This window comes from Vidua macroura, chromosome 2, assembly GCF_024509145.1.
Source record: "Vidua macroura isolate BioBank_ID:100142 chromosome 2, ASM2450914v1, whole genome shotgun sequence".
Lineage (NCBI taxonomy): Eukaryota > Metazoa > Chordata > Aves > Passeriformes > Viduidae > Vidua > Vidua macroura.
In genome coordinates, this window is record NC_071572.1 from 87568949 (window position 1) to 87593677 (window position 24729).

At 37.7% G+C, this 24729-nt stretch overlaps 1 protein-coding gene across 5 annotated transcripts in view; it reads left to right on the plus strand.

Annotated features, from left to right (window-relative positions):
- Positions 1-24729, plus strand: part of GRIA4 (glutamate ionotropic receptor AMPA type subunit 4) — a 211437-nt gene that overhangs the window by 131591 nt on the left and 55117 nt on the right. For 4 of the 5 annotated variants that reach the window (XM_053969887.1, XM_053969883.1, XM_053969884.1 and 1 more), the window contains exons 5-10: positions 5470-5523; positions 7490-7648; positions 9465-9632; positions 11207-11311; positions 16640-16750; positions 24234-24440. In XM_053969887.1, the coding sequence (XP_053825862.1) occupies positions 5470-5523; positions 7490-7648; positions 9465-9632; positions 11207-11311; positions 16640-16750; positions 24234-24440 (804 nt within the window). Of the gene's footprint in view, positions 1-5469; positions 5524-7489; positions 7649-9464; positions 9633-11206; positions 11312-16639; positions 16751-18041; positions 21091-24233; positions 24441-24729 lie in introns of those variants that run through there. The other variant, XM_053969888.1, reaches the window with a different exon arrangement.

The window sequence follows — 24729 nt, forward strand, 5'->3', positions numbered from 1 at the left end:
TTGACTGCTGAATTTCTCTAAATTGATTGAGTTGTCAATTTGGCTGGTTTTAAAAACATTTTTTTTTCTCGTCTTAGTTTCTAGTGTGTCTGCTAACTGAAGATAGCACTTGGCACTTTTGCAAATCATATTTACATAACTAGCATGCATAATTTAATATAGTAATAAATTTAAACATGATACTTTGCAATAAATTGCAACATAATACAGGAAGGCAAAAATTAACCAGACACATGAGTTACATAGAATACTAGCTCCAACATTCCTGCTTCCCTGTTTTTCATCAGGACAGAGATGTGTTGGCACAAAGGATCACTACCACAACACAGATGAGTATTTATCAAGAGACAGTATGGCTTTTACATGTATTTTAGTGGTGTAATGTAGATTTCTTTATCTCTTATTTCAGAAACAGCATGGGGTGACTGCAGTTTTCCCCTATGTTTATTAGATTTGCATGAATAAAATGCAGGTTTAGTTATGCTTCCACAGAACCACAGGAGCAAATCATTAACCAAAGAATTTGGCATGTGCACAGCACACAGTAGTGTGGGCTAGTAGCAGCATTGTTGGACTTCATACATCTTCAGGGCCAGAGTAGCAGCTCTCTGCATATCTCAGTCCCAGAGGGAATGGAAGATTCATGAAGTGCCTTTTTTTCATCATTCTCTACTCTCCATGCCTTTTTTTTTTTTTTCCCTAGAGGTCTATGGAGTTGCTTGTAAGCAACACTGGAATGCCAATACAAACTGATAGTTCTTCTCCTTGAAGGAGCCAGCTGCCAGCACTACCACCAGTAGTTTCCTCACCCCGCAGAGCCAGGAGGATCTCTACACAGGCTCCTTTCTGTGGGGTGGCTGGGATTTTGCACACAGTCCCACACTGCCCAATAAGAATGCATTTTGTTACTGCAGCACACAACTGATGAGGTTTGGACATGAGAAATAAGTTATTTCAGTCACTGAAAGAGCAAATAGGCAGCAGGTGACAAAGGATGAATATGAATGATTCAAAGGATTGGTGAAGTGACCCTCTTCTTACACCCTTCATCTCTTTCCTCGCTTCCTTTTTCCTTACAAGTCTCCACATCCTATTTAGGATAGGAGTAGGCTTTGAAAGCAAACAACTTTAGCAGCAGAAGGAAGCAAATAGCTATGCTCCGGGCACTGGTTAATGACCTTTGAGCCACCTCTCCAGGTCTTCTTCCCCAGCAGCCTCCTGCACTGCGCAGGGCTCTCTGCTTTGCCAGCTGGCAGTAAGCATGGGGTCTGTGTGGGAAACATCGTTCTCTACCCAGCTGTGAGAGGGGCAGGTGTGCACAGCCCTGTTCCAGCCCAGCACCTGCCTTCACAAGAGAGACAGAGCCACATCTGCTTTGTTTTCTGCCTTCTTTAGCATCCTCTCTAATGACTGTCCATCCTTTCCCCAGTAAGAATGCCCTTTTCTGGGCACTAGTTATTAAAATTAGGCTTGTTTCTCAAATGCTTTTTTTATGGCTTTGTGAAAGATTTATCCTGGGTTCAGATATTGTGTAAAATCCCACTTCAGTTATGGTTTATATCATTGCCATTTCTGCTGCAATATTTCAGATCAGGTCTAAATCTTCTGTCTTTAACAAGTCTCCACTCTTTCTATATTGCATTAGACAGACTTCATTTTATTGCAGGTGTTCTTTTTCTTAAGGCAGTGTATTGTGACACAATACCAGAGAGGAAAACCTTTGTTAATGCACAGTTGTCACCCTTTGAAAAGATTTAACTGAAAATAAGTCCTTTTCGCTCCAGCTGTACTGACCTCCATCTTCTGTAAATCATAACGAGGGACATTTCATGCTACAGAAGTTAAGCATTATTTTAAAATGAGTTATGTGCAATATCCATTTCACAGTAGTAGAGAACAGAGGATGACCTGGGGCCAGATTCTCTGTTCAGATGCTGATGCAAGTTTGCAAATGGTTTTATCAAAGTCAGTGACCTTGCCACACACAGGAAAAAAAAAAAAAAAGAAAATAATCAAAGCAGACACTGGTAACCCTTCTTTCAAATAGTAGAATAGTTTCTGAATTTCCTAGACCAGGCTATTGTTCAGCTAAATTGAAAGAACAGTATTGTATCATAAAGTCACAGAGTTGTGTCAAGAGCCTGAGTTGGATCTCACTGGCCCTGCTTTTATCCAACTTTAAAGTCAATATAATTCTAGTTACTTTTGATTACTACTGGAATTCTGAAATCAGAATAAGGCATTTTCATAATTGTGTTATAGTAGATCAGCAACTAAAAATTCTTACAATGCACTGTTCCTTTTAGTTTCTTATATGTATATGCATTTTATAGTGGTAAAATTCATTTCAGTTAACATTAAGGATATAAAATGTAGGTGTCTGCATCAGAGCTAATCCCCATCAACTCTTTCTAGTCAATGCAGAAAAATACACACTTTCAGGGCACAAGCTGTCTAATTAGTTTTACACATGTCCTTTAGAATAAGCTGAATCATCTCTTCAGAGAGCCTGCTCTTTGCACTGACTATAAGGGAAGTTAAGACAACTCTGTGATACATAACTGTATACTTGTGTCACTTACCCAAAGAAACAATGAAAGAATATAATGAAAGAATATAATGAAAACATCAAATTTCAGGTTTTTCAAATATGTTATGTATTATTCACATCAAATCCAGGAATTCTGCAGTACTCTCTACATGCAGTTCCTAGGAACAAGCACAGAAATAAATCTCAAAAGGAGATTTGCCCAAGATGAGGGTGAATAGATTAAGAACAGATCCGAGGAGAAAGACTTGGGAGGTGTTGGAACTAGATGATCTTTAAAGTTTCTTCCAATTCAAACCAGTCTATGATTCTATGATCTTAAATTATGTGAGTCCACTTAATAACTTTCAGGTTGTGATGAGGTATTTATTTAAAAATGTAATTTTCTTACCTTATATCAGTTTCCCAGTAATGGGGAGGCAAATATTTTCATTACTGTGCACTGCTGAATGAGTACAGATGCATAAACTTTATAACTTTATTGGGATTAAGGATTATAATCCTTTTGAAGCCATTGACCCAGCCAGGACTTGAAACTTTTTATTCTATGGAAAAATTAATTACTTGAGAGTATCCTCCTCACATAAGTTGAGCTTATAATAGGGAAAGTTGTGACTTCTCCCTCTCTACCACTCCCAATAAAATGGTAGCCATGGTATTAAATCACTGATCTGGGAGTTGTATTAAGCCTAAAATTCATTTATACAAAGGGTAACAACCTGGTCATGGCTTGGGTGTTTAGTGTCTTTTAGGATATTTTAGGTTTATGTTTTGGTTTTTAAATACAAGCACTTTAGCTGTAGACTATTGTCCTGGTTTAGAGCACATTTAGGGAGGAAATCTCTGAAGGGGTCTCTCTAGAAAGCAAAATCAAGCGGCCCCTCCCCCACCTGTTCAGGAGACATAAACCTCTTCTGAGAGAAGTGGAAAAAACTGTTTATTTAACAAGCAAAGTATTCACAAACATTAGAAAATGAGTAATATTAAACAATGGAACCTCTCGCTGTTCTGAAGAGATGGCAAATTCAGAGAGAGTCCTTTTCATGGGCTGCAGCTCAGCTCACTCAGTCTCTTATCAGTCCCTCTTGCACTGGAAAATGCCACATCCTGGGCCTTGGTGGGCCACAGGTATGAGCCCCTGGTGTTCTTCTGGGTTTTTGGCCCAGAGCAGGTTTGAAAAGTTCCAGGAAAAAATGACACAGTCTTGGGAAAGCTTTCCTTGCTGTAGCTAATGAGGAAAACCAGCAAAAAAAGCAAAAAAAAAAGCTCCCTGTCTCTTTCTCTCTCGCTGTCCATGCTGCAGACAACACAGTCCATGAGGGAGAATGGTGAGGGAGAATGCAGGGGAGTGAGCGCAGTTTCTGAAAACGACTGCGCTTCTTTTCCCCGCCTTCACTCTCAAAACCAGTTTTGAAGATGCAGAACTTAATATCCAGCATGAACAGAACAGACGACTGGGGAGAGAAGCATCATAAAGTCAACCTAGTACATCTATACATATGAAGCAAAGTTTGAGATAGAGCAAAAGGATGAATGAAAAATTGCTTATTTAGTTTATTACTTAAGGTAATAAAATTAGAACAAGTTTGACCACATACTTATGCCACATCCCTTGGATTTTCCCATCCATTCTGCTGCAAAAGGGAATTGATTTACTGGAATGATAGAGTCCAGAATAAAGCATTTCCAAATCTTAATCTATTTAGCATGTCTTTGGTCAAAATATTTAGTCCTTTGTCAGCTTTTCTTCATCTCTAAAATGTGTTTTTACTCACTTTTTACAGCACTAGGAAAAAGGGCTGCAAGGCCTAGTCAGTGTTTCTTGTCTTTTGAACGTGAGGTGTTCCTAAAGGCAGGAAGTTGTCAATTCTTCAGGGAGAGTCTAGAGCTAAGATTTCAAAGCAGGAAAGGAAACAGATCCACCAGCTTCCTGTTACTTAACTGAGCAACCTGCACTTCATGGAAAACCTTTGCTTGTGTCTTATTCATTTGGAGGGAAGCTAAATTGCTTTCTGGGGAGGTAAAAATTTGAGCTGCATGCAGACCTCTAAATGAGTGGTGGACTATCAAAAATAAGAGCTCAAAGGACTGTACTGTTAACTACAAGCTGCATGTTACTGGCGGTACTTTAGTTGCTAGTTATTGGTTATTAGTACTGGTTAGTTTCTTTAGTGAAAGCAGCTTTAATCTGCAATGCATCTATTATCACCATTTTCTACTGACAAAATACTACCTCATTTTCTTTTTTCTGCTCATTAAATGAGAGTCATTCCACCACAGAAGTTACAATAATATTGATGCAACATGCAGGTGGACGTAGTTTTTGTTTAAACCCTCTGGCTGATCTTGTCATATCGTGGTTGTTGCCTTTTCTGCATCACTCGATGCTACATTTTGGTTAAACGCTCAGGCAACCTTGCTCTGTCCTTGTCCATGCCCATTCCCAAAATCTTTAGCATTTTACTAAGATCTAAATAACACTCTTAGTATTTGACCATGTCAAGAGCAAACAGCTTTGATCCCAAGAGATGAGCCCCCAGTTTCATTCTTAAATTCTGCACTTATTTCAAACGAAAAAGTAAATCAGTGGGTAGACTTTCTAGCTAGTGTGACATCTCCTCCTTTTGAATTTGTATCCCATAGATAATTGCTCTATTTGGTAAAATAGTATACTACAGTAACATTTTCAATATAGAAGGCACTCAGATTCATACCAGTTCATTACTTCACTCATTGTAATTTTAACCTTTTCCCATTTTAAGCCCCTGGAAAGTTATAGGTATGTTATTGCAAAAAGACTCCCAGCTTTATATTACCAGTGCTATATATTTCAGTTTATATCTAGCTTTCTATGAAAACACCTTTATAGAGAAAACAGTATGACATTGTTTTTCCTTTTATGTCTTATTTCTCTCCCACAGATTGTGAGCGTGGGAAAGCATGTTAAAGGATACCATTATATTGTTGCCAACCTGGTAAGATACTTTTCTAGAATTATACCCCTGCTTGGTAAGTGAAACACTCAGTTTTACTTTGAAGTTATAGCACTTCACACAGCATTTCCCATTTGTCTCTAATATGTGTTTGTACATAATACATTCTTGATGATGTGTAAAAGAACTTGAGTTTCTTATTGCAGCTATCTAGATATGAAATGCACAGTAATATAGTAAGTAATATTCCAAAATTTTATCAAAATCAAGGTAGGAGGAAGAACTGATACATGTATCTTGAAGCTGAATTAAAATTTACAGAACTACAATGATTTTTTACTTGTCTTTTTATTATTAGTAACTTAAGAATTCTAGAGGTAACTTTTATACATTCCCCAAGGAACATGTATTTTCCGGTAAGATCAGCTATTTCCAGTCAAATTACTGCTTCAGTATTTTTACTTTAAGGCTAAATTAGACGTTCACACAGCTAATGTTCAGAAGAGGGCAAAGAAAGAGCAAATGCAGTATTTTATTATTTAAATGACTCATTCTTTAAGTCAAAATACCTGCCTGGCAAAGCACAGTGAATGTAGGACAGAGTCTAATGCATGCTTTAAACTGTTTTCTTTCTACTCACCCTCAAGGAATTTTAGTTGATGTGAAATATTTTATTGTGCTTTGCTGCACTTGAACCTTCACTTAGTACCACTTCAGATTATATTTGAAGCCTCAGGTGTTTCAAATGAGATGTCTGTACTCTTAGGTCTTATAAATTAGATTTTCCAGCATTACAATTTTATAGTTCCACAAGTAATTTTTCTCATGCAAAATAGTTGCTGTAAACAAGGAACTGGATGTTGCAGTGATCTCCTAGTGAGGTATGCAGTGGAGATGGGCACATCTGATCTACTTCAGCAGGGGCACACTTTGTTATCTACTGTCTCTTCAATGATGTGGGTAATATAACTTTCTGATGTGTCACCTTTTATATTTACTGTCAATATCCCTTAGGATATGAATCAAATCTCTGTCCTTAACAAGTGTTTTTCCCCTGGCATATTAGGTCAGTACCCCAGTACCCCACAAAATTTTTTTTTTCCTAAATATTTCTAAATTTGTCTTTTCACTGATAAATACCAATCAGAGGAACTTAAGAAAATTAATATAAGATGCCTCTTGAGCTAGCCTTTTACATAGCAGCTAGGAAAGGAGAAATATTTATGCTTGCTTCTTAGTGCTTTAGCAATTTGTGTTATGCAGTTTATTGAAGTTCAGTTCTGTCTCTAAAGGCAAATTCCAATAAAGAGTTGTGCTGAACAAGTTAGCCAGAGAAACCAATAGGTCAGGAAATATATGTGCTTTATCTTCTCTTTCAGTGTTGGGATTCACTCTAGATTTTCAATATATAACAGATCTAAGAGCTACCACAATCCTATTTAACAGAAGTGTTACTCTGATGTCGTTTTCCTTGCACTAACAATGAGATCCTCATGCGCTGTCTCTACCTTCTAATGTCTATTATATTATTTCATTTTCAGCCTAAACAATGAATCCTGGAGTAAATGTATTTACGGAATAGGATTGTTCATTTTTTAAACATGCAAAAAAAGAGGGATGCATTTTTTAAATCACTACTGCAGTGCTTATTCCAATCTGACAACTTTGATGGAAATTGGATTAAGCCTTTAATATTCTGCAGGCATTTTTCAGTTGATTTGCCAAAGGCAGTTCTTCCAAAACTGTCTGCCATTCCCAACAATGTGTTGCTTAGCTGTCAAGACCACCCTAGCAATAATGTGGCAAATCTATTTCTTGGCTTTTTTTCTTTATTACACAAATGGAAGTTATGAATGAAAGTTCAACACTATTCCCTGGTTTGAAATTTTGCCTTCTAATGGAATCCTGCTGTTGTGCATTCTTTATTCTGCCATTATCTGCTGACCTAGAACAGATTGGACCCACAGTGGTGTAGGAAGGCAAACAAAATCTTAAATTGATTTTCTAGGGATTCAAAGACATTTCTCTGGAGAGGTTTATGCATGGGGGAGCCAATGTGACTGGATTTCAGCTAGTGGATTTCAGTACCCCAATGGTAACTAAGCTGATGCAGCGCTGGAAGAAACTGGACCAGAGAGAATACCCAGGATCTGAGACCCCACCAAAGGTACTCCCCAGTCTGAAACATTACCACAGATATCACTCCAGTGTTCTAATTTCTAATTAACATTGCTGAATATATGATTGAAGACTTTAATATTTAGGCAGAGGAGAAGGCAATTGATCTTACTATTACTGGCCATTCATCATGCCTATCTTTACATTTGTATGGTGGAAATGAAAACTGCAACACATTTTGCTGATGTACTTAAATGTCTGTTGTCACTTATTCTCCAACTTCATCCCTCTACCGACAGCAGATAAAGGTCAAATGCTTAACTGACAACTTAATTTCAATAAAATTTACATTAATTAGTCTAATTATCTAGGTTTCTTTGGAGTGCAGATCTTTCCTGGCAGATGAATTCTTCTGGATGAGATATTATTTAACTGTAAATCTGCTACCTTTAAATTTTCATATAGGGTTTCCTTTGGAAATCACAGAAATCACATTCAGGCATGATTTTAAAGTTAAATGGCATCCCAGAGTTCCTCTACCCTAATCCTTCACAGATTGATAAGAAAATATTTCTTTGACATATAATTTTCCTGGCAGGCAAATCACAGCACAGCTATAAATATGACTTCAACTAAGTAGTTCTGTTATTATATGCACTAATGCATACCAGAGGTGCTTGAAAATAGGCTCCTTTATGCTGGGCCCTATGCAAAGATAAGCAACCAGCCCTCCCTTGGCTGGAACACTGGTAGCTTGGCAAAGTCTAGAGAGAGCATCAACATGGTTATTACAAAACACAGCTACAGAATTCAGTGACACTCCAAAAATTTATGTTAAAAAAAAAACACCAAAAGAAAAAACACCAAAAACAAAAAGAAACAAATCAAAACCAAGGACTTGGAATGCAGACATCCCCAGTTACTGGTGACAGGAAAGATTCCACCTATAGGACTCCTTGCGACAAAACCAAGATTATTCTGTCTGCTTCTGAGAAGTCAGCATGATTAATTGGAATCACACATAATTCATCTCGGGATAACCAAAATTTGAGGCGATATAGATAAACCATGTGTCAAAGACCTTATAATCTGCAAGACAAAGGAAAGGAAGGAAATTAGATTTGAATAATAGAATTTGAATTTTGGAAGTTAGAGAGCATATCAATATCAGCCCTGGGCATGTGAACAACTTTCCCTGATGCATTGTTTTTGTCAGAGGACCATACTGAGAAAACACCTCTTTGTTTATGTGGCTCCAGGCTAACATCTGCCAAAGACTTGTTCTAAACGTTTCATTTGGCGTGTTATCAACCTATAGCAATTGCTGTAGTTAGTGTAGAAACACAGACTGCTCAGGGTACCTATCAGACAGAGATCCAACACAGGTTTTCCAGTAGGAAGAATCTACTCTTGATCATTCTTAACAGTTCTAGTAGCCTGGATGTCTGCTCATCAGCTGTGCATTTTTTCAGGTTTTTTTTTTTTTTTTTCTCAGTGAGTTACTGTTTCCTTCTTTTCTTTTGAGTAAGTTGAGTGGATGGGGTCGTTTCCTATTGTATAAGTCAAGTGGGAAAAAAAAAAAAAGAAAAGGAAAAATATTTGAATATTTCAAGTTTAATTTGTTTTCTTTTTAATTAATTCTTAATATGCAGATTTTTCTACCCTTAGGAAATACAAATTTAAAGCTGTACCTACTGAAATGTCCTACATTTGTCCCTTAGACATAATTGCTTTTGATTTTGAGGAGAGCTGTTTTCTAAATGTAGGTATAGAAACTGCTGCATAATGAATCAAACTAGAATTATCTTGAAACAGCAGATTTTTTTTTGTCAACTCTGAAGGGCTGTGTTTGTCTGTCTATTTAGTATACATCTGCATTGACATATGATGGAGTACTTGTGATGGCTGAAACTTTCCGTAATCTTAGAAGACAGAAAATTGATATTTCAAGGAGAGGAAATGCTGGGGATTGTCTTGCCAACCCTGCAGCCCCATGGGGTCAAGGAATTGATATGGAGAGGACATTAAAACAGGTAAGGGGAGGCTTTATTCTAGGGATCTTTTAGAATTTTGTATACTAGTTGCACTCTATATGACTTCCCAAACAGTATGCACAAGGGTAGTAATAGGAGAGGGAAAATTATTTTCTGCTTGTAAATTGGAAGCAGCTTGGGCTGTTGCTCTGATTTGTAACTTGGAATGAAGGCAGAAAGGAACTACTACTATTTGAAGCTACTGTTAGATCTTTTGAGAGAGTTGGAACTTCCTCCACTGCACTGCTAAATTCAATTGTTACTATTGTAAATAACCTGGCTGTACAGATATTGTCATTTAAGAAAAAAGGCATAACCACATAATATAACCTTTCAAATATGTTTCTGTCATCTTCAATAAAAGTAGAGTTCTCCCAGGGAAATTACATAGGTAGTTTTGGGGTTTTTTTCTCTTTAAAAAAAAATAACCCAGAGCTATGGGTTATTTCAGGATTTTGAATTCCTGATGAATATGGATGCCTAGAAAGTTCCAGATCTCTGTCAAGATGATTTAGCCTTTCCTTTGAATGGGACAATAACAAAAATAAAAATCCTGCAGTAGAATTTAAATCATTGCAAATGAGCAGACTCCACTCAGGAGAAACTGCTGAGGAGAAGTGACTGCTGACAGAGCTGGCAGCTCTGTGCCTGGAAGACAAGGTTTCGGTCCTGGAGAAAAATCAGCAGATAGAAATGGACAGAGGGAAAGAGTAAGTGATTTCAAGCCACATCCTGACTCTTAGGGAGAGAAATAAAGCATTTTGTATGCTTCACATATTCTGTGCAGATGCACAGATCTGTTACAATTGAGAGAAACAGTAAGTCAGTCTTCTGTGTTCAGGCAGACAGCATGAGACTTCAAATTCTGCCAAAGAGGTTTTCATGGCCAGATCCTGATAAAATCAAAGCCATCAGCAATATGGCCACAGCTTCTCTGGGACAAGGACAACAGCTGGGGTATCCTTCAGTGACACAATAAAGTGCTGAAAGAAAGAAAAAGTGTTCTGGTTTCAGCTGAGGCATGGGTGCTGGGAACCTGCCACAGACAATTGTAAGGCTTCACATCTGGCCTTCTTCATTATAATGCTTTGAAAACACCCTTTTCAAGCCCTATCCATATCAGCCCTGTATCATCTTCCCTGATAGTAAACTGCTTTGTTGGAGCTAAGGTTATTGTCAAGTGGGAGTGTGAGCTAAAAAGACACATGAGTTCAGGCCAAACTTCCTTTAGGTTTTTTATATGACCACAGGAGTGATGAGAATATTAAAAAATGTATTTCTTTTTAGAACCTGCAGCTGGAAGGTGTTGATCTGCACAGCATGAAAGAAGGGAAGGTCCACTGTGTGTCTTTGTTAGCAGTTAGATACTGACATATCTAAGCCTGTTTTGACCATGGTTTGACAGGAAAAAAAGAACATAAAGAAAGTAGCCAACTTTATTTATTTGAACTGTTCTACAGTAGTGTTCTTATGGTAATCTAAGGCTGTAGCCAGGATAACTTGTAGTGCTCTGTGACATTTGAAATAAAGATCATAAAACTGGATCTTCACGGTGGTTTTTCTTCCATTTGTAGGTCCGAATACAAGGTTTGACTGGAAATGTTCAGTTCGACCACTACGGTCGCAGAGTCAACTACACCATGGATGTCTTTGAGCTGAAAAACACTGGCCCTCGGAAGGTATGTGCTGACATTGCTATCCTCATATCATATAAATGAGTTGTGTATGATGAAATGTTATGCAAACTTATATTAAAGTGGACTCTGCCATTTGAAAAGGTATAATACACTGAGTACGTGGATATTTCTGGTGAAAGCAGTTTTTAGCTGCATTTTCTACTAGATGCTATTATTCAGTGCCTCAAATTGGGGAACACAAAAACAAGTGTACATCTTGGAGTGGTGGGGTGTCAGTCAGTCAAGCATACTAATGAAAGCCAGCTGGATGGCATGTTGCTGGGCTGCTGGGTGATGGAAAATGGTCAGAATTCTGAATAGTAGATATTTCTTGTATGTAATCCCTAGATTTCTGGCTTGAAAATTACTTGCATTTTTAAGCAAGTTAATTTGTACATTCTGTGTAAACATGAACCATAGGCTGTAACTAACATAAGGCTTTTAAGGGTGAAAGGACAGAAGAGGAGAGAGGAAGAAGAGAGAATGACCTGAATACTTGTATTTTCTGAAATTTATTGCAGTATCTAATCCTGTGTGCTTGATTGGCTTGATTGCTTGCAAGCAAATGCACATTAATACATGTCTAAGCAGATCCTTCATGTCTGAATGCTTATTATCACTCAGCCCAATCACTTTGAAAATATAATCTTGGGTACTTTGTAGATTCTTTCTCTTCTGTGCTGCAATTTGTCCATTTATCATAGTATAAAACAAATAAAAGCAGAAAACATACTCAGGCTCGAGGATTTTCATTTTTTTGAGTCATTGTGACCTATTTTGTTTGTGAGGTCATCAGAACAAGAAAAGAGGGCAGGTGATGGTGAATAGGATACTCATGGCTGCTTGAGTAGGGCTAAAGCAATCAAAATTGAGTTAAATAGTCCTCTGCTCTTGGCCAGAGGTGGCAAGTGCAGTAAATACTACCAGGTGAACTGTGTGTCCCTGGAGACAGTCACCTGCCACAGATCTGAGAAGACAGAGTGTTAAACTGCAGACCCAGAGCAGAATTACACACTTGGATGAAAAAATTGCCACTATATCACAGTATAGGGCTGCAGACCAAAGCAAAGCATGTGCCTCCATATAAGGCCTGTTGGTGCAGTTGTCTTTTGAGAGTGTGACAGATGGCTCAAGTATAAATTGGGAAAGGTGAGTTTGTCTTTCCTCTCTTGGGAAGTCCACTGTCTTGTGCCAGAAAATGTGTCTGATCTTGCTACCAGCCCTGCTTCCTTCGCACCATTGGCAGCCAGGACAATATATGGCTGGGGTGCACTGGAGGAAACAGTGAATTGTGCCCTTTCCATCCCCTGTTCCCTGTTGTATAGGAGGAAAGGCAAGGTGCAAAGAGATGTGTTTAATCAGGTCACAACTTCAGTAACTCATTCGGGAATTTGCTTGTCAGCAAACTTTTGAAAAGAGTTGATGTTTCAACCTTTGTCACCTGATATGGGAGAGGTGTCTGTCTGGCCCCACTGCAGGGATGTCCCCATCCTCTCTTCTTGCCTGCAGTTTAAGGGGAGGGTGATTGCAAACAGAGGAGCTATGTCAGAGCTGTGCTAGAGGCCCAAGGTGCTTTTCTTACCTTTCAGTCATGCCTCTCTGCCATGCCTAAGTCATTACCCATATTTGACATAACAAGTCATAACAGCTTTGACAGATCTGGCTACTCATAAGAATTTATTTCTCATGTATTAGATAGTGCTTTATATGTGATTATTGGACCAGTTCTGTGGTCCAGCCTGACAAATCCTATATAATATGTGAGAAATTACTCTACTTAATTGAACTAAGAGGCCTTCACTATTAATGTCTTCTTCTCATGTCCAACATAACATGACTTATGAGTCACCCAGCACTATCCTTTCAAAACTGCCTTTCCAGTCAGAGTAATGCATGGCTCTAATCTTTAGAAAAGTGATTTTTGTTGCCCACAGCTTTTAATATGTGAAGAGACTATTAAAAAACAGCGCAGCTAGACAGAGGCAGACTTCCACATGGTTTAGTAAAATGGGAAATATGAGCCTATGCTAACATTAGTTTCATTTATGCAGTTCTTCTGACTTGGTTCTTTTCTGCAGAGCAGTAACAAAATCTGCTGGTGAGGGGAAAGGACAGGAGGACAAGGATCACAGAGATGTAATGGAATGACTTCCTGAGGTGGAATGACTGGAGGGTTGTGATCAAGTGATAGAGGCTTTTCACTGGTGCCCAGGCACTGGCCCAGAGGCAACGAGCACAAACTGAAACACGGGAAGTTCCTTCTGAACATTAGGAAATACTTTTTCATCCTCTGAGAGTGACCAAGCATTGCCACAGGTTGTGCAGGGAGGTTCTTTGGAGAAATTCAGAAGGCATCCAGACACAGTCCTGGGCAAATGGCTTTAGGCTGAACAAGGAGTTTGATTAAATGGCCTCCAGAGGTCCATTCCCAGCTCAATAATTCTGTAATTGTGTCATTCATCATGCAGCCTATCACCAAAATGAAAAAAAAAAAAAAAAAAAAAAGGAAAAGAAAAAGTAAACAAAGTATATACATTACATTACATGCACAAGACAGTCTAAGATTTGCCTTCTGAATTCCAACTTGACAACATGAAAATTAGTTATCAAAATGTTTCTGTATTCTCTTGCCCGCAGTGGCTTGTGAGCTCCAACAGGATCACTTCTGTGGTTACTACAAGGAGCACAGGCCTTCAGAAAGGACACTATTCATTTAAATGCTAAACTGTTATGGCAAATTTACTTTAAGGTGAATATTTTTGCAGTATTTTTTTCTTAAAAGATAAATTCAGCCTCTGTATAAGTGGATGCAACTGCTATGAAGTTCAATTGCAACCCAAATAGAATTGGAGGTACTTTTATAGCTAAATTCAATCCTATCCTTTGAGAAGTTTTTTTCCCCTTGTGGAGCTGAGGTATTTATGGGAAAGCAAACTGTTATTTAGTGCTCTCCAAGTGACTCTGTATCTCTATACTTTTATACAAGTGTCATGACATATCTTTCATATTTATTCAGTAATCTAGTTCCAGAGTTACTTTAGCACAAGTTAGCATTGAACACATACAAGCTCATACTAACACACAAAAGCTAAAATTCCTTTAAAAGATGCCTGTCATTTCTCAAATAATGCCTTTATCTCTGTCTGAATTTTCATATGGTACTTACTTCTGTCGCACAGTATATCATTCATTTTCATTTTCTTTCCTTCTGAACTTCATGGCAGTGAAGAATTGCACAATGAAAAATCATCATTCACTATCATATTTCCCCAAACTGCCAGATTTTGGTGTACATATTTTGCCTTTAGCTGGTCACAGTTTTCTGACAAGAACTCCACATTTTCAATAATCAATTGTATCTAAGCTGTATGGCTGTCTGGCTGAAAAAGAATATTTGTTAGCAGTGTATACTACTAGGAAGAAAACCTTCCTCTACTATATCAGCACTGCTGACACTTCCTGTTAGCTGCAGACACCTAAATCAAGACTCCAGTGCTATAAGAACAATCACAAAAAGAAAAGGAACATTTCAACTAAATATACAAGAACTTGTGCAAGGACAGTTTGTCCTTGTTTGCTTCATTAATTAAAAAAAATACAAACCATTCATTTTCAGTCAAACTGCTCTAAGGACTGTTAAAATGACTTGCCTCTCCATGCATTTTTGCCAAGGAAACTAATGAAATAGTAAATGTAAAAATCGAGAGGAAGGTTGACTATTTTAATAAAATACAGGATATATATATATAATGTATATGAGTCAGGAACAAGAAGCACTCCCCTGCTCTTTTAGACTCTCATATCACATCACTGCATTGAGCTGAACATGTCATGGAGGCAGAATCCTATGTGACAGTGAATTTAATCAGGGTTTTACAATAGTGCTGGAAATAATATTGACTACATAACTGATTTGATCATTTAGTCAGTTTCCATCATATGAAATTTTTCATCCAAGGCACAGAGTGTCCTTCCATCCTGACAATTCCATTGAAGCTTTTCCTGGAGCCCACTTTCCACTGAAATTCCTGTTCCTCTTCTAGTAAGATAAACAAGGCATTCCTCTCTCTCAGCTCTTGGTCTCATGAAGTCCTAATTAATCAAGGAAGGGGGCAAGGGACAGTTGCTGCTGACTCGTCCCCAGGTGCTCCCAGAAACTGAGCTGTGCCTGGTTCAATTGCATCTTTTTGATAGAAACCTTTTAGATCATGTGTCTGTTAAATCATGCTGGGATCAGTCTCCCAATTCATTAGGTTCTCATTAAGCCGGGGAGCCCCTTGAGGTGGGATTCAAACACTGTGCTACTGACATGTTTGTGTTCATGTTGTCCATTTGACATGGAGCTGAGTGCTGTCAGTGCTGGGTCAGAGAAGCCCCAGCAGCCTTGTCAGTGGATGCACAGACAGCCATGATCTATCTGCTGAAAAGAGAATGGCCAAGAAGGGGGGAAAAAATAGGTTTGGGGGCTTTCCTCCACAGGATTACAAGGACGACTGATTAAAATCTGACTCTAGAGAAGTTCATTGCCAGCAACAAACAAGGGCAGCTGTTTTACCTTAAAGCTGCTCAGGGAAGGGTTATGGCAGCCTAAATGCAGCCAAGAACAGAAAAACCTGATTTGTTCCACCTCCCTGTAGGCACTTCCCAAAAATATATTTAGGAAGAATTCAGTCTCACCATGCTTTACAGTCAGTGGGAAAAGCAAGCACCTTTCTAGGAGGGATGCTTATCCTGCATGAGCTGAGTCACTGCTGGTACTGTCTGTCCTGTGAGTGTAAAAAAAGCACAAATAACAGGGCTTCTAATGTAGATAATAAAAGGTCAGTGCTAGCAGTTAAGTGGAACAAGCCTGGTGTAAATCCCAGAGCTGGGGTCTCCTGGGAAGCCCATGGTGGAGCAAGGAACTGAGATCAGCCATGGGATTGCAAAACTGTCATCCAGATGTCTTTCATTCTTCTGTCTAAGACCAAAAGATCTGGAGGACTAACAAATGAAAATATTCTTGTGGGGAATAAAAATTCTTATATCTCATTTATGCCCCAGGAAAGCTTCAAGCTAATGAAAATGGGATTTACCTTGTGTCTCTGGTTGAAGTAAGTAGCTCAGATCATTCAGGAGCAGCAAAGTGGAGGCGACACCAGGTCTGTCTCTGTGCAGCAGGGGTGCGAGGTGGTACACCCAAAGTGATAGATGCATACTCCCATGCCTAACGTGACAGCATTTCCTTTGGACAAAACCATCTTTGGATCAGTCTTGTTCTTATAGTAGTTTATATTTGTAGTTATGCAGATTGTAGACCTTACTGCAAATGATATACATTTTGTTTTGCAGGTTGGTTACTGGAATGACATGGATAAATTAGTTTTGATTCAGCATGAACCTACACTTGGAAATGACACTGCAGCCATTGAGAATCGAACAGTAGTTGTCACTACAATTTTGGTAAGGTGTTTCTTTTTTGTAATGCTTATACTGGTGTGTGACACAATCTCATTTCTAGTTATGATCTAATTTAATCTGCCAGTTCCTAGGTTGGTGGGAGGATGAGACCCATATATCTTAATCATACTGACTGTCATGTCTGCATAGGTTTTTTTTGGTATGCATTTAATATAATGATTCACTTAAAATCAGGTTTTAAAAATTGAGTTGTGATAATTTTTTTCTTTAATTCAGTCTTTTCCATTTTTTGATAAAATAAGTCTCAGAGATATGAGTTCTTGCAACCTCTAATTGATAAATCTTGACTCACAGAACATTGGAAGTAAAGAAAAACCCAAAACCTTTAAATGACAGAGTAGAACAGAGGGTATGAAATGAGATTACTGTAATGCCAGTGTCCCTTTTTCTTGGTAAATTATAAACTCAATAATTGACTTTAGCAAGAGCTAAAGCTCAAAGTAGTATGGTTCAGTCAGCCAGTCAAAACTGTATTATCTATTCTTAATTGTGAATGAAAACATGAATTTAGTAGATGTATTCTTAATGTTCATTCAGCATTGCAGTAAAATTTCTATTTTAATAAAATCTATATAGATTTGGAGTTTGATTTTCCAGGATTATTGTGTTTTTAAAGAGTGGTTGCGAAGGAGAATGGGTTGCTTCATTCATTTACATTTTTAATTCACAATTTTTCAAAACAATTGTTTCTTACAAATCTGTATTTTAAACAAAATATTTAACATTTTTTTTCCTCTGAAGTCAGACATGCCCTTTAAAGCTGATGTTTATCAAAGCCAACTGGCAAAGGGTGACCTTTACGTGACCGCTTTTAAGATTTTACGTCTCAGTTCACTGCCCTTTTAACCTGCTTCATTTAAACAAGACATGTTAACCCAATAAACTGTGTCTCAAATGGGAAGGAATATTCTGTAGGTGTTATAAAGAGATAATTTTTCTAACTCAATACAGAGCTTAAAGTAATCCAAAGGAAAGCATCAAGACATTTTCTAACTAAAAATACAGTTAATCACCAGATTTTCAGCAGTGTGTATCAGCATTTTGCATTAATTATGTCTTAATAAATCTCCTGTTGAAGGTTATCATTCCAGGACACAAAACAACCAAACTACTATACAGGAATTCAGAATATAACTCCTAACCAAATTGTGTGACTTTTAATTTTATTTTTGCATGGGAAATTTTAAATATATGTATCTTTATCCTTAAAAAAAAAAAAAAAAAGACTCGGTGATGGAAAAAATATACTTCAGTACAGTCCTCCTCTTTTCAGCCTCTGATGAAGAATCCTATTTTAAGAAATTGATCAAGGAAGAAAAGAGTCCCAAGATGCTGCGAACATTCCTAACTAAGGCTCAAGTATTAACCACCAGTCTAGTAACATTGAGCTAATTTTTCCATATGGATTACTGTTCCTCTGACTGGATGACCAGGCAATGAACCACCAAGAAAAGTTCTGTGGCTAATCTGAAATGTCTAGAACAGATGATGTTAACCTTCAACTTTGCCAAGCTGAGAAGAGAACGATGTGAATTACAAGCTTTCAGTCGAAATTTTCCTCTCAAACCAATCCTGATACCTTTGACTGAAGCTCTCACACATGAATACTGTAATTTCCATAAATAGCTCCAAGCTTAGGAGAAGCGAGTAAAATATAATAATGAAAAGTAATAGAAAAGGTTTCTGTTCACCAGAAAGGAAAAAAAAAAAAAGGAAAACAAGAAAGCTTTTAAAATGTGTTATCTTGCCTGTCCTGTTTGCATTAAAGCATTTTGATGTGCATAATAAATGTTATCTTCAAAAGAACTTTTCCAGCCCTTGTATTGAAGGGACTGGTGGGATCATTTGCAAAACCAAAAAGCTGAATTAATATTCCAAATCATGCCCTGTGTTTATGCAGCATGTAATTTTTGGATAAATGCAATTAATTGAAAGCAGCACAGCTTCTTGACCAAAACTGTCCCCTTTCCATGTTTCAAAATCACAGTGCAAGAGAAATATATTGGAATTTGGTTTGAATAAGAATACATGGTGAATTCTGCCTTATCATACCCATCTCCCATGTACTCCTCTGGGAGCTGCACACATGATGCTGAAGGCAGAATAGAACCATGATTCTTAATATTGGCCTGCTAGGACAATGTATTTAGCATCTGCAAGCATATGATCACACACACAAAGAAAAGAAATATTTAACTAGAATAACTTTCAGAGTCCTGTTATTTTTCTCTTCTTTGTTATGTTGCAAATGCCACAGAGATTTTTGCACCTCTTCATTGCCCTCTTTATGTTGAAGGGAAGTTGAACCATTGTAGATGACACATTTAATTTTGGTTGCATGCATATTTTCCAACATTAAACTGAAAAGCTTCTGCAAGCAGTGCTGTCAGACTTTTCAGTCTTCAAAGACAGATGTCATGGCAGCATAGGAAAAGCTTATAGGTTTTCAGCATGGCTCGCTTTACTTTTTGCCTAAAGCCAAATAGCACAAGTTGATTTGTCCTCTGTTTCTTCAGCTTTTATGTGTCTATGCTGTAGTCTTTGCTGTAGTGTGGCTGTATGCCTGTTGCATAGAAACTGCATTATAATGAATCAGCTCTGCACCCAAAGAACTTAGTAGAGTGTTTTCTACTTGGCAAAATGTTTCCTTCATTTGTAACATAGTGAGAGCACGTAGAAGTTATTTTACATATTTGGTTTAGGCTCTCAGCCTATCCCCAGTTCGCTATGTGGTGCAGTAGCAGCCCAGAGAGAGGAGACAGAAGCTGATGTTCTTTACCAACTGCCATTATAGTTCCTACTCTGCACTTCATGAGATGCACAGCCTCCTGGTCTCTGGAAAGGACAGATTTCCTACCTGTGCAGAAGCATTCCCTTTGGAATGGGATGGTAACACCTCCAAATGCACAGTAGGCTCATTGCATGACTGGAGAAGGGATGCTCTTTGCAGCCCTGCTTTAACACTAAGATAAAGCAAGGGACTTATCTAGCTAGGGAGAACAATCATCTCTAATTTTGCAGGTTCAGAAATATGGTCCCAAGTTGCTGAGGTAGAATTTAGGGAAGTAGGCTTGGAAGACTAATCCAAACTCTCCAATACATTTCATGATAGAGCCAACTCTGTACTTAACTCTAAGACTGCAAAACTTAAAAATCACAAAATTCCTTTAAAACCAAAGCTTGATGATAAGCTGCATCTGCATTGTGGCTTACAGTTCAATATCTTAATGAGATATCCGTAGTGTTGGCAGATTAAGTTTCAAGGGCAGGATCCAGTTCACAAGCAAGTCACCTAGATGTGGATGACTTTACAAAGGGTATTGATTCAGTTGCATTCAGTGACATTCAAGATGCTCTAGGATATACAGTCTGTCCCCCATTTCTTACACCGGCAGGGTGACCCTTGCCTGTCTCATGCTGTATATGTGACCTCTCCCTCTGGATGTTTTAGCTGGTGTATGTACTTTTCCAGGCATGTGGGGTAAGTTTTGCCCCAAGATTGTAATTCCACAAAGACTTAGAAATTGATTCAATGGCCTATAGGTGGATGCCTTATACTGAGGTTATCAGACCTATCTGTAAAGGGCAAGCACAAAGCACCTGCAGAGCAGTACCTTGGGGTCAAGCAGGTCACCTTAGGGCATCTAAGATGATAGGCAACTTTCATTAGGTGACTGAGAATCACCATCACTGTTTTGACTGATATACTCTTGATAGAGTCTTACCTCAGAAATTCTAATTATAGCCTTTTTTTCACATAATAGAAAGATATTTTTTCATTAGAAACTTTATTAATTAAATTCTTCAGTAGACTGGAGAAAAAAATAAAGTTTGTTGCATGAAAATAATAAAGACTTCAAACCGAATCCTGGACACTTTATTCAGAAAAAAAAAAAAAAAAAAAAAAAAAGAAAAATTAAAAAAAAGTCACTTCCATTGACATTTACAGAAGTTTCTTTCAGAATAAAGTGTGATAATGTGTCCCACACCTGTTCTAAAAATTAGAAATTTCCTTGCACAGATATTTGTCACTTTTACAAATTATTTTTGCAATGGTGATTATATTGAAATCCACTTTGGAATAGGAGAACCCAGTTTAAATCTGTTTGTTATTTTGGTTAGTTACTTTGTCCGACTTCCCTTATAGTATGAATCATCAGTTGTGAGCATTTAATTGTACACATGAATTTGTGGCAATGTGGTGGAATGATTTGTTTACATCTATAAAGGTAATTGTTGCAGACATCAACTTGTATTTGCAAATGTTAAGTATTGTTATGAAATTGTGAATTATATGAGTAAAGCTTGCACCATTTCAAATATCTGTTCCGTGCTAGTCATTGGTCATTTCAATGTGGACTTTTTCTTGATTAGCTACTCCATAAAATATTCTCAAGCGGCTGAAATCTTGCAAATATTGCAATGTTAAACCTCATTCGGCAGTAAGTCAGACGTGTGTTTTGCATCAGTAGGTTAAAAGCTCATGGTCCAAAAATATAGTAAGCACAAAGATGGTGGGCAGAGATAATCCTTCTATTGGACAAGATGCTAAAACTGGAAACAATGAAAAAGTAGGCCTATGTTTTCAGCTATTTCAGCTGATTTAATAGAAGATAATACCTCTCCACAGACGACTTGCAGCTCTTGCATTTTTAGACTACCATAATTACACCAACATTACTACTAACTTTGAAAACGCTATTGCAATGGATTATACAAAATAAAAAGGTCTTTTTCAGTGCCATAGATCGAAGAGAGCATCAAGATATGGCTAAGTACATGCTATTGATCAATTCAGATATTTCATGACTTCACAGTGTGACCTTGTGTAAGTTACTTGTTAGCAAACCAATAAAACTTGCCTTTCAGTATCTTTTTATTATAACAACTGAACACCTCATCAGTTTGAGACATCCTCAAAGTCTGAAATGGACAGGATTTAAAACTAAGACTACTATTTGATTTCTTTTTTTTTTTAAACAGTCTTTATCAGAAACTCACATGCAGTCCCACCTGCATTCCCCCATCAAATTCTATCTTGAAAATAGATATCTGATTACTTGGCAGGTAAAGTAGGCACAACAATTAAAGCTATATAAAATAGGTTAGGAGGGAAAGATCAACACAGTAAGCAAATGGTAGTAGGTGTTGCTGTTATCCTTAACTGTACCATTCCACACTGGCAGATCATACTCAGTCGCTGCTTCTTTGAAAGCAGTCACAGCAAGGCATGCTACCTTACTCTATAAGATAATTGCATTATGAAAAATTCTCCCTGCTGTATTTTGCTCTGAATCAGTGAGATCAGTGTAAGAAAGGGAGGTGGATGGGGAAGAGAACCAATGCAGTTCCTCCAGGTACCAAACAGATCCCTGTTAGATCTTGGTGGTCACTCGACTGCATGGGATGGCCTCTGCTTGTGCCTACCAAGGACAGTATTGGGCCCCCACACTTCCCTTCTCAGTGTTCCTTCACAGAACTCCTGGGTAGGAGGGCTGAAGTTCTGAGGCATCTGTCACTTGGCTTTGCTGTGCAGAAACAGTTAAAATGCTTTTTTTTGCAGCAACCCTGCCAGTGGTGAGGTGCAGGCAGAAGCACAGTGTCTGGGTTTTGGAAGAAGAAGCAAACTGATCTGGCATGCACTGTGCCTGTCTTCTTCAAGTCCATCACCAGAATTATCTCCTGGTGTGATTCTAGTTGCATGCCTTTGGCTGGATATTTATGGCTGAATCAGAAGAGCTAGAAATCACTAACACTGGTCTTTGGAAAGCAAAATTGCTTTTGAGGTGCAGCAAGCAATGTAGCTGAAGCTTGTAAGGAGAGTTCACAAATGTAGGACAGTGGACAGACTTGGTTGCCCCTCTAGCAAGCAGTTGGCTAAATCACAGATAGGACAGAGTATTTTTCACCTCTCCTTATTTTAAATCTTTTTCTGTGCAATAACATATGTAGAAAGGCACAGATTTTGGGTCTTCCTCTCATGTAAACATAAAGCCTGTGTGAGGGAGGAACATTTTATACACATGGCCAAAATACTTCCGAAAATCAAGAACTACTGCAGAGATCAAGATCTCCCTGCTTTTCTCCCTCTCTCCCTCTAGAAGACCAGTGGTTGAGATCAAGGTGATTTAAGTAGCGATAGGAATACAAGAAAAAATGCAGGCTGCTGGTAAGACTCAGCAGTTTTCCTTTGAAGATGCAAAATCTGTACAGGCAAAGGCACTCATTGCACTGCACTCATGTAATACCACCTATCCTCCCTTGTTAGACACCTAATAGAGGTTACAAAATTGTTGCTTACAGATGATGTTCTTGTAGTTTCAGTGAAGCAGACATTGCTGCACTACATGTTTAATTTTTTTTTTTTTCTTGTGTTAATTATAGGAAAGATGGGAATGGGGCAGAATATTACCAAGGTTAGTGTCAAAAGACCAACATTTTCCAGGGAGCACAGAGAAAACTTAAGTTGCCAGTATTTTGTGATGTGAATTCAAACAAAGGGTGACCTAAATTACCCTTTATATTAGACAAATATTGCATCTGGAACTGGCTCTGAATGTGAATAATGTGAAGTAATTTAAAATACCATCAGAAAGTATACTTTTACTTAATAATTTCTAAAGTCTGAATTCACATAGAGCTAAAAAGAAAAATTACCTTGATTTCCCAGTTGCATAATGTTCACTATTGTGATAGTATGGTTTATATGGGGAATGCAAGATCCACTTTTCAAGACAGGCTTTACTCGTTCGCAATGGCTCTCACTGTCCTAAAATATTTGGTACTTCTTTTTCATACAACATGTAAAATCAATGTCAACTTAATACCATTCTTGTCCATGCATATCACTTAAGTTCATCCTAAACAACCTTGCAGAATCTGCACTGTTTATTTTAAAGGCAAGATGAATATTTCCTTGGGAGTGTATTTCTGTATTCTCACTAAAATGTATGCAGCCTCTTAGGATCTATACATTCTAAACGTCAAGAAATGAAGTCACTCAGGCTCTGCATCTGAAATTACATAGGTAGAAACCACACTGTGTTAGAGGATATGCTTACTCAGTGAAGTCAGAAGTCTACATTGTACCTTTATGATCTCACAGCCATTATTATGATATGATATGATATGGTACATTATTATGTATGATATTACACTGTTGCACTGTATAGGCTCAACCTCTATTCATGATTTAAATTTAGCATATACTGCACTAAGGTCTTTCATTTAAAACAAAGTAAGGTCGATAATTCTTGTGAAATGTATAACCCAAATTAGTGTGAAGAGTATAACTTGCCAGAAGGATTTCTGTTCATACATTTTAATTTAAACATGCTAACATGCTAATACTATCCATGAACTTTTTATAAATTGTGTGTTGTTCAGTCAGCTCATGACATGTTTGTATTTTTTCAGACTATATTCGGTACACTTCTCCTTTACAGTTCTACTTCTTTCATTATAGGAAGCCCCATATGTTATGTTCAAGAAAAACCATGATACGTTTGAAGGGAATGACAAGTTTGAAGGATACTGTGTAGATCTGGCATCAGAAATTGCAAAACATATTGGTATCAAGTACAAAATTGCCATCGTTCCTGATGGAAAATATGGAGCAAGGGATCCAGAGACAAAAATCTGGAATGGGATGGTGGGAGAACTTGTTTATGGGGTAAGCATACCAATTTTTGAAGCAGGATTTAATTTATCATAGTATAAGTCATAAAATAGGAAGTATATGTGCATTTTATTTAATCTTGGGGTCACAGAAAAGAAACAGAATTTTGTTTCAGGTCTGTGAGTTTTCACTTATTTTCAAGATAAAATTTAATAGTTTCATGCAAGTTCTACTATTTATTTAACTAGTACCTTTATACATTAGAACATCCATAGTTTGTATATCCCTTAAAAATTCGTTAATGTTAGAGACCATCTATTCTTGACACATTGTAAAACTTGGT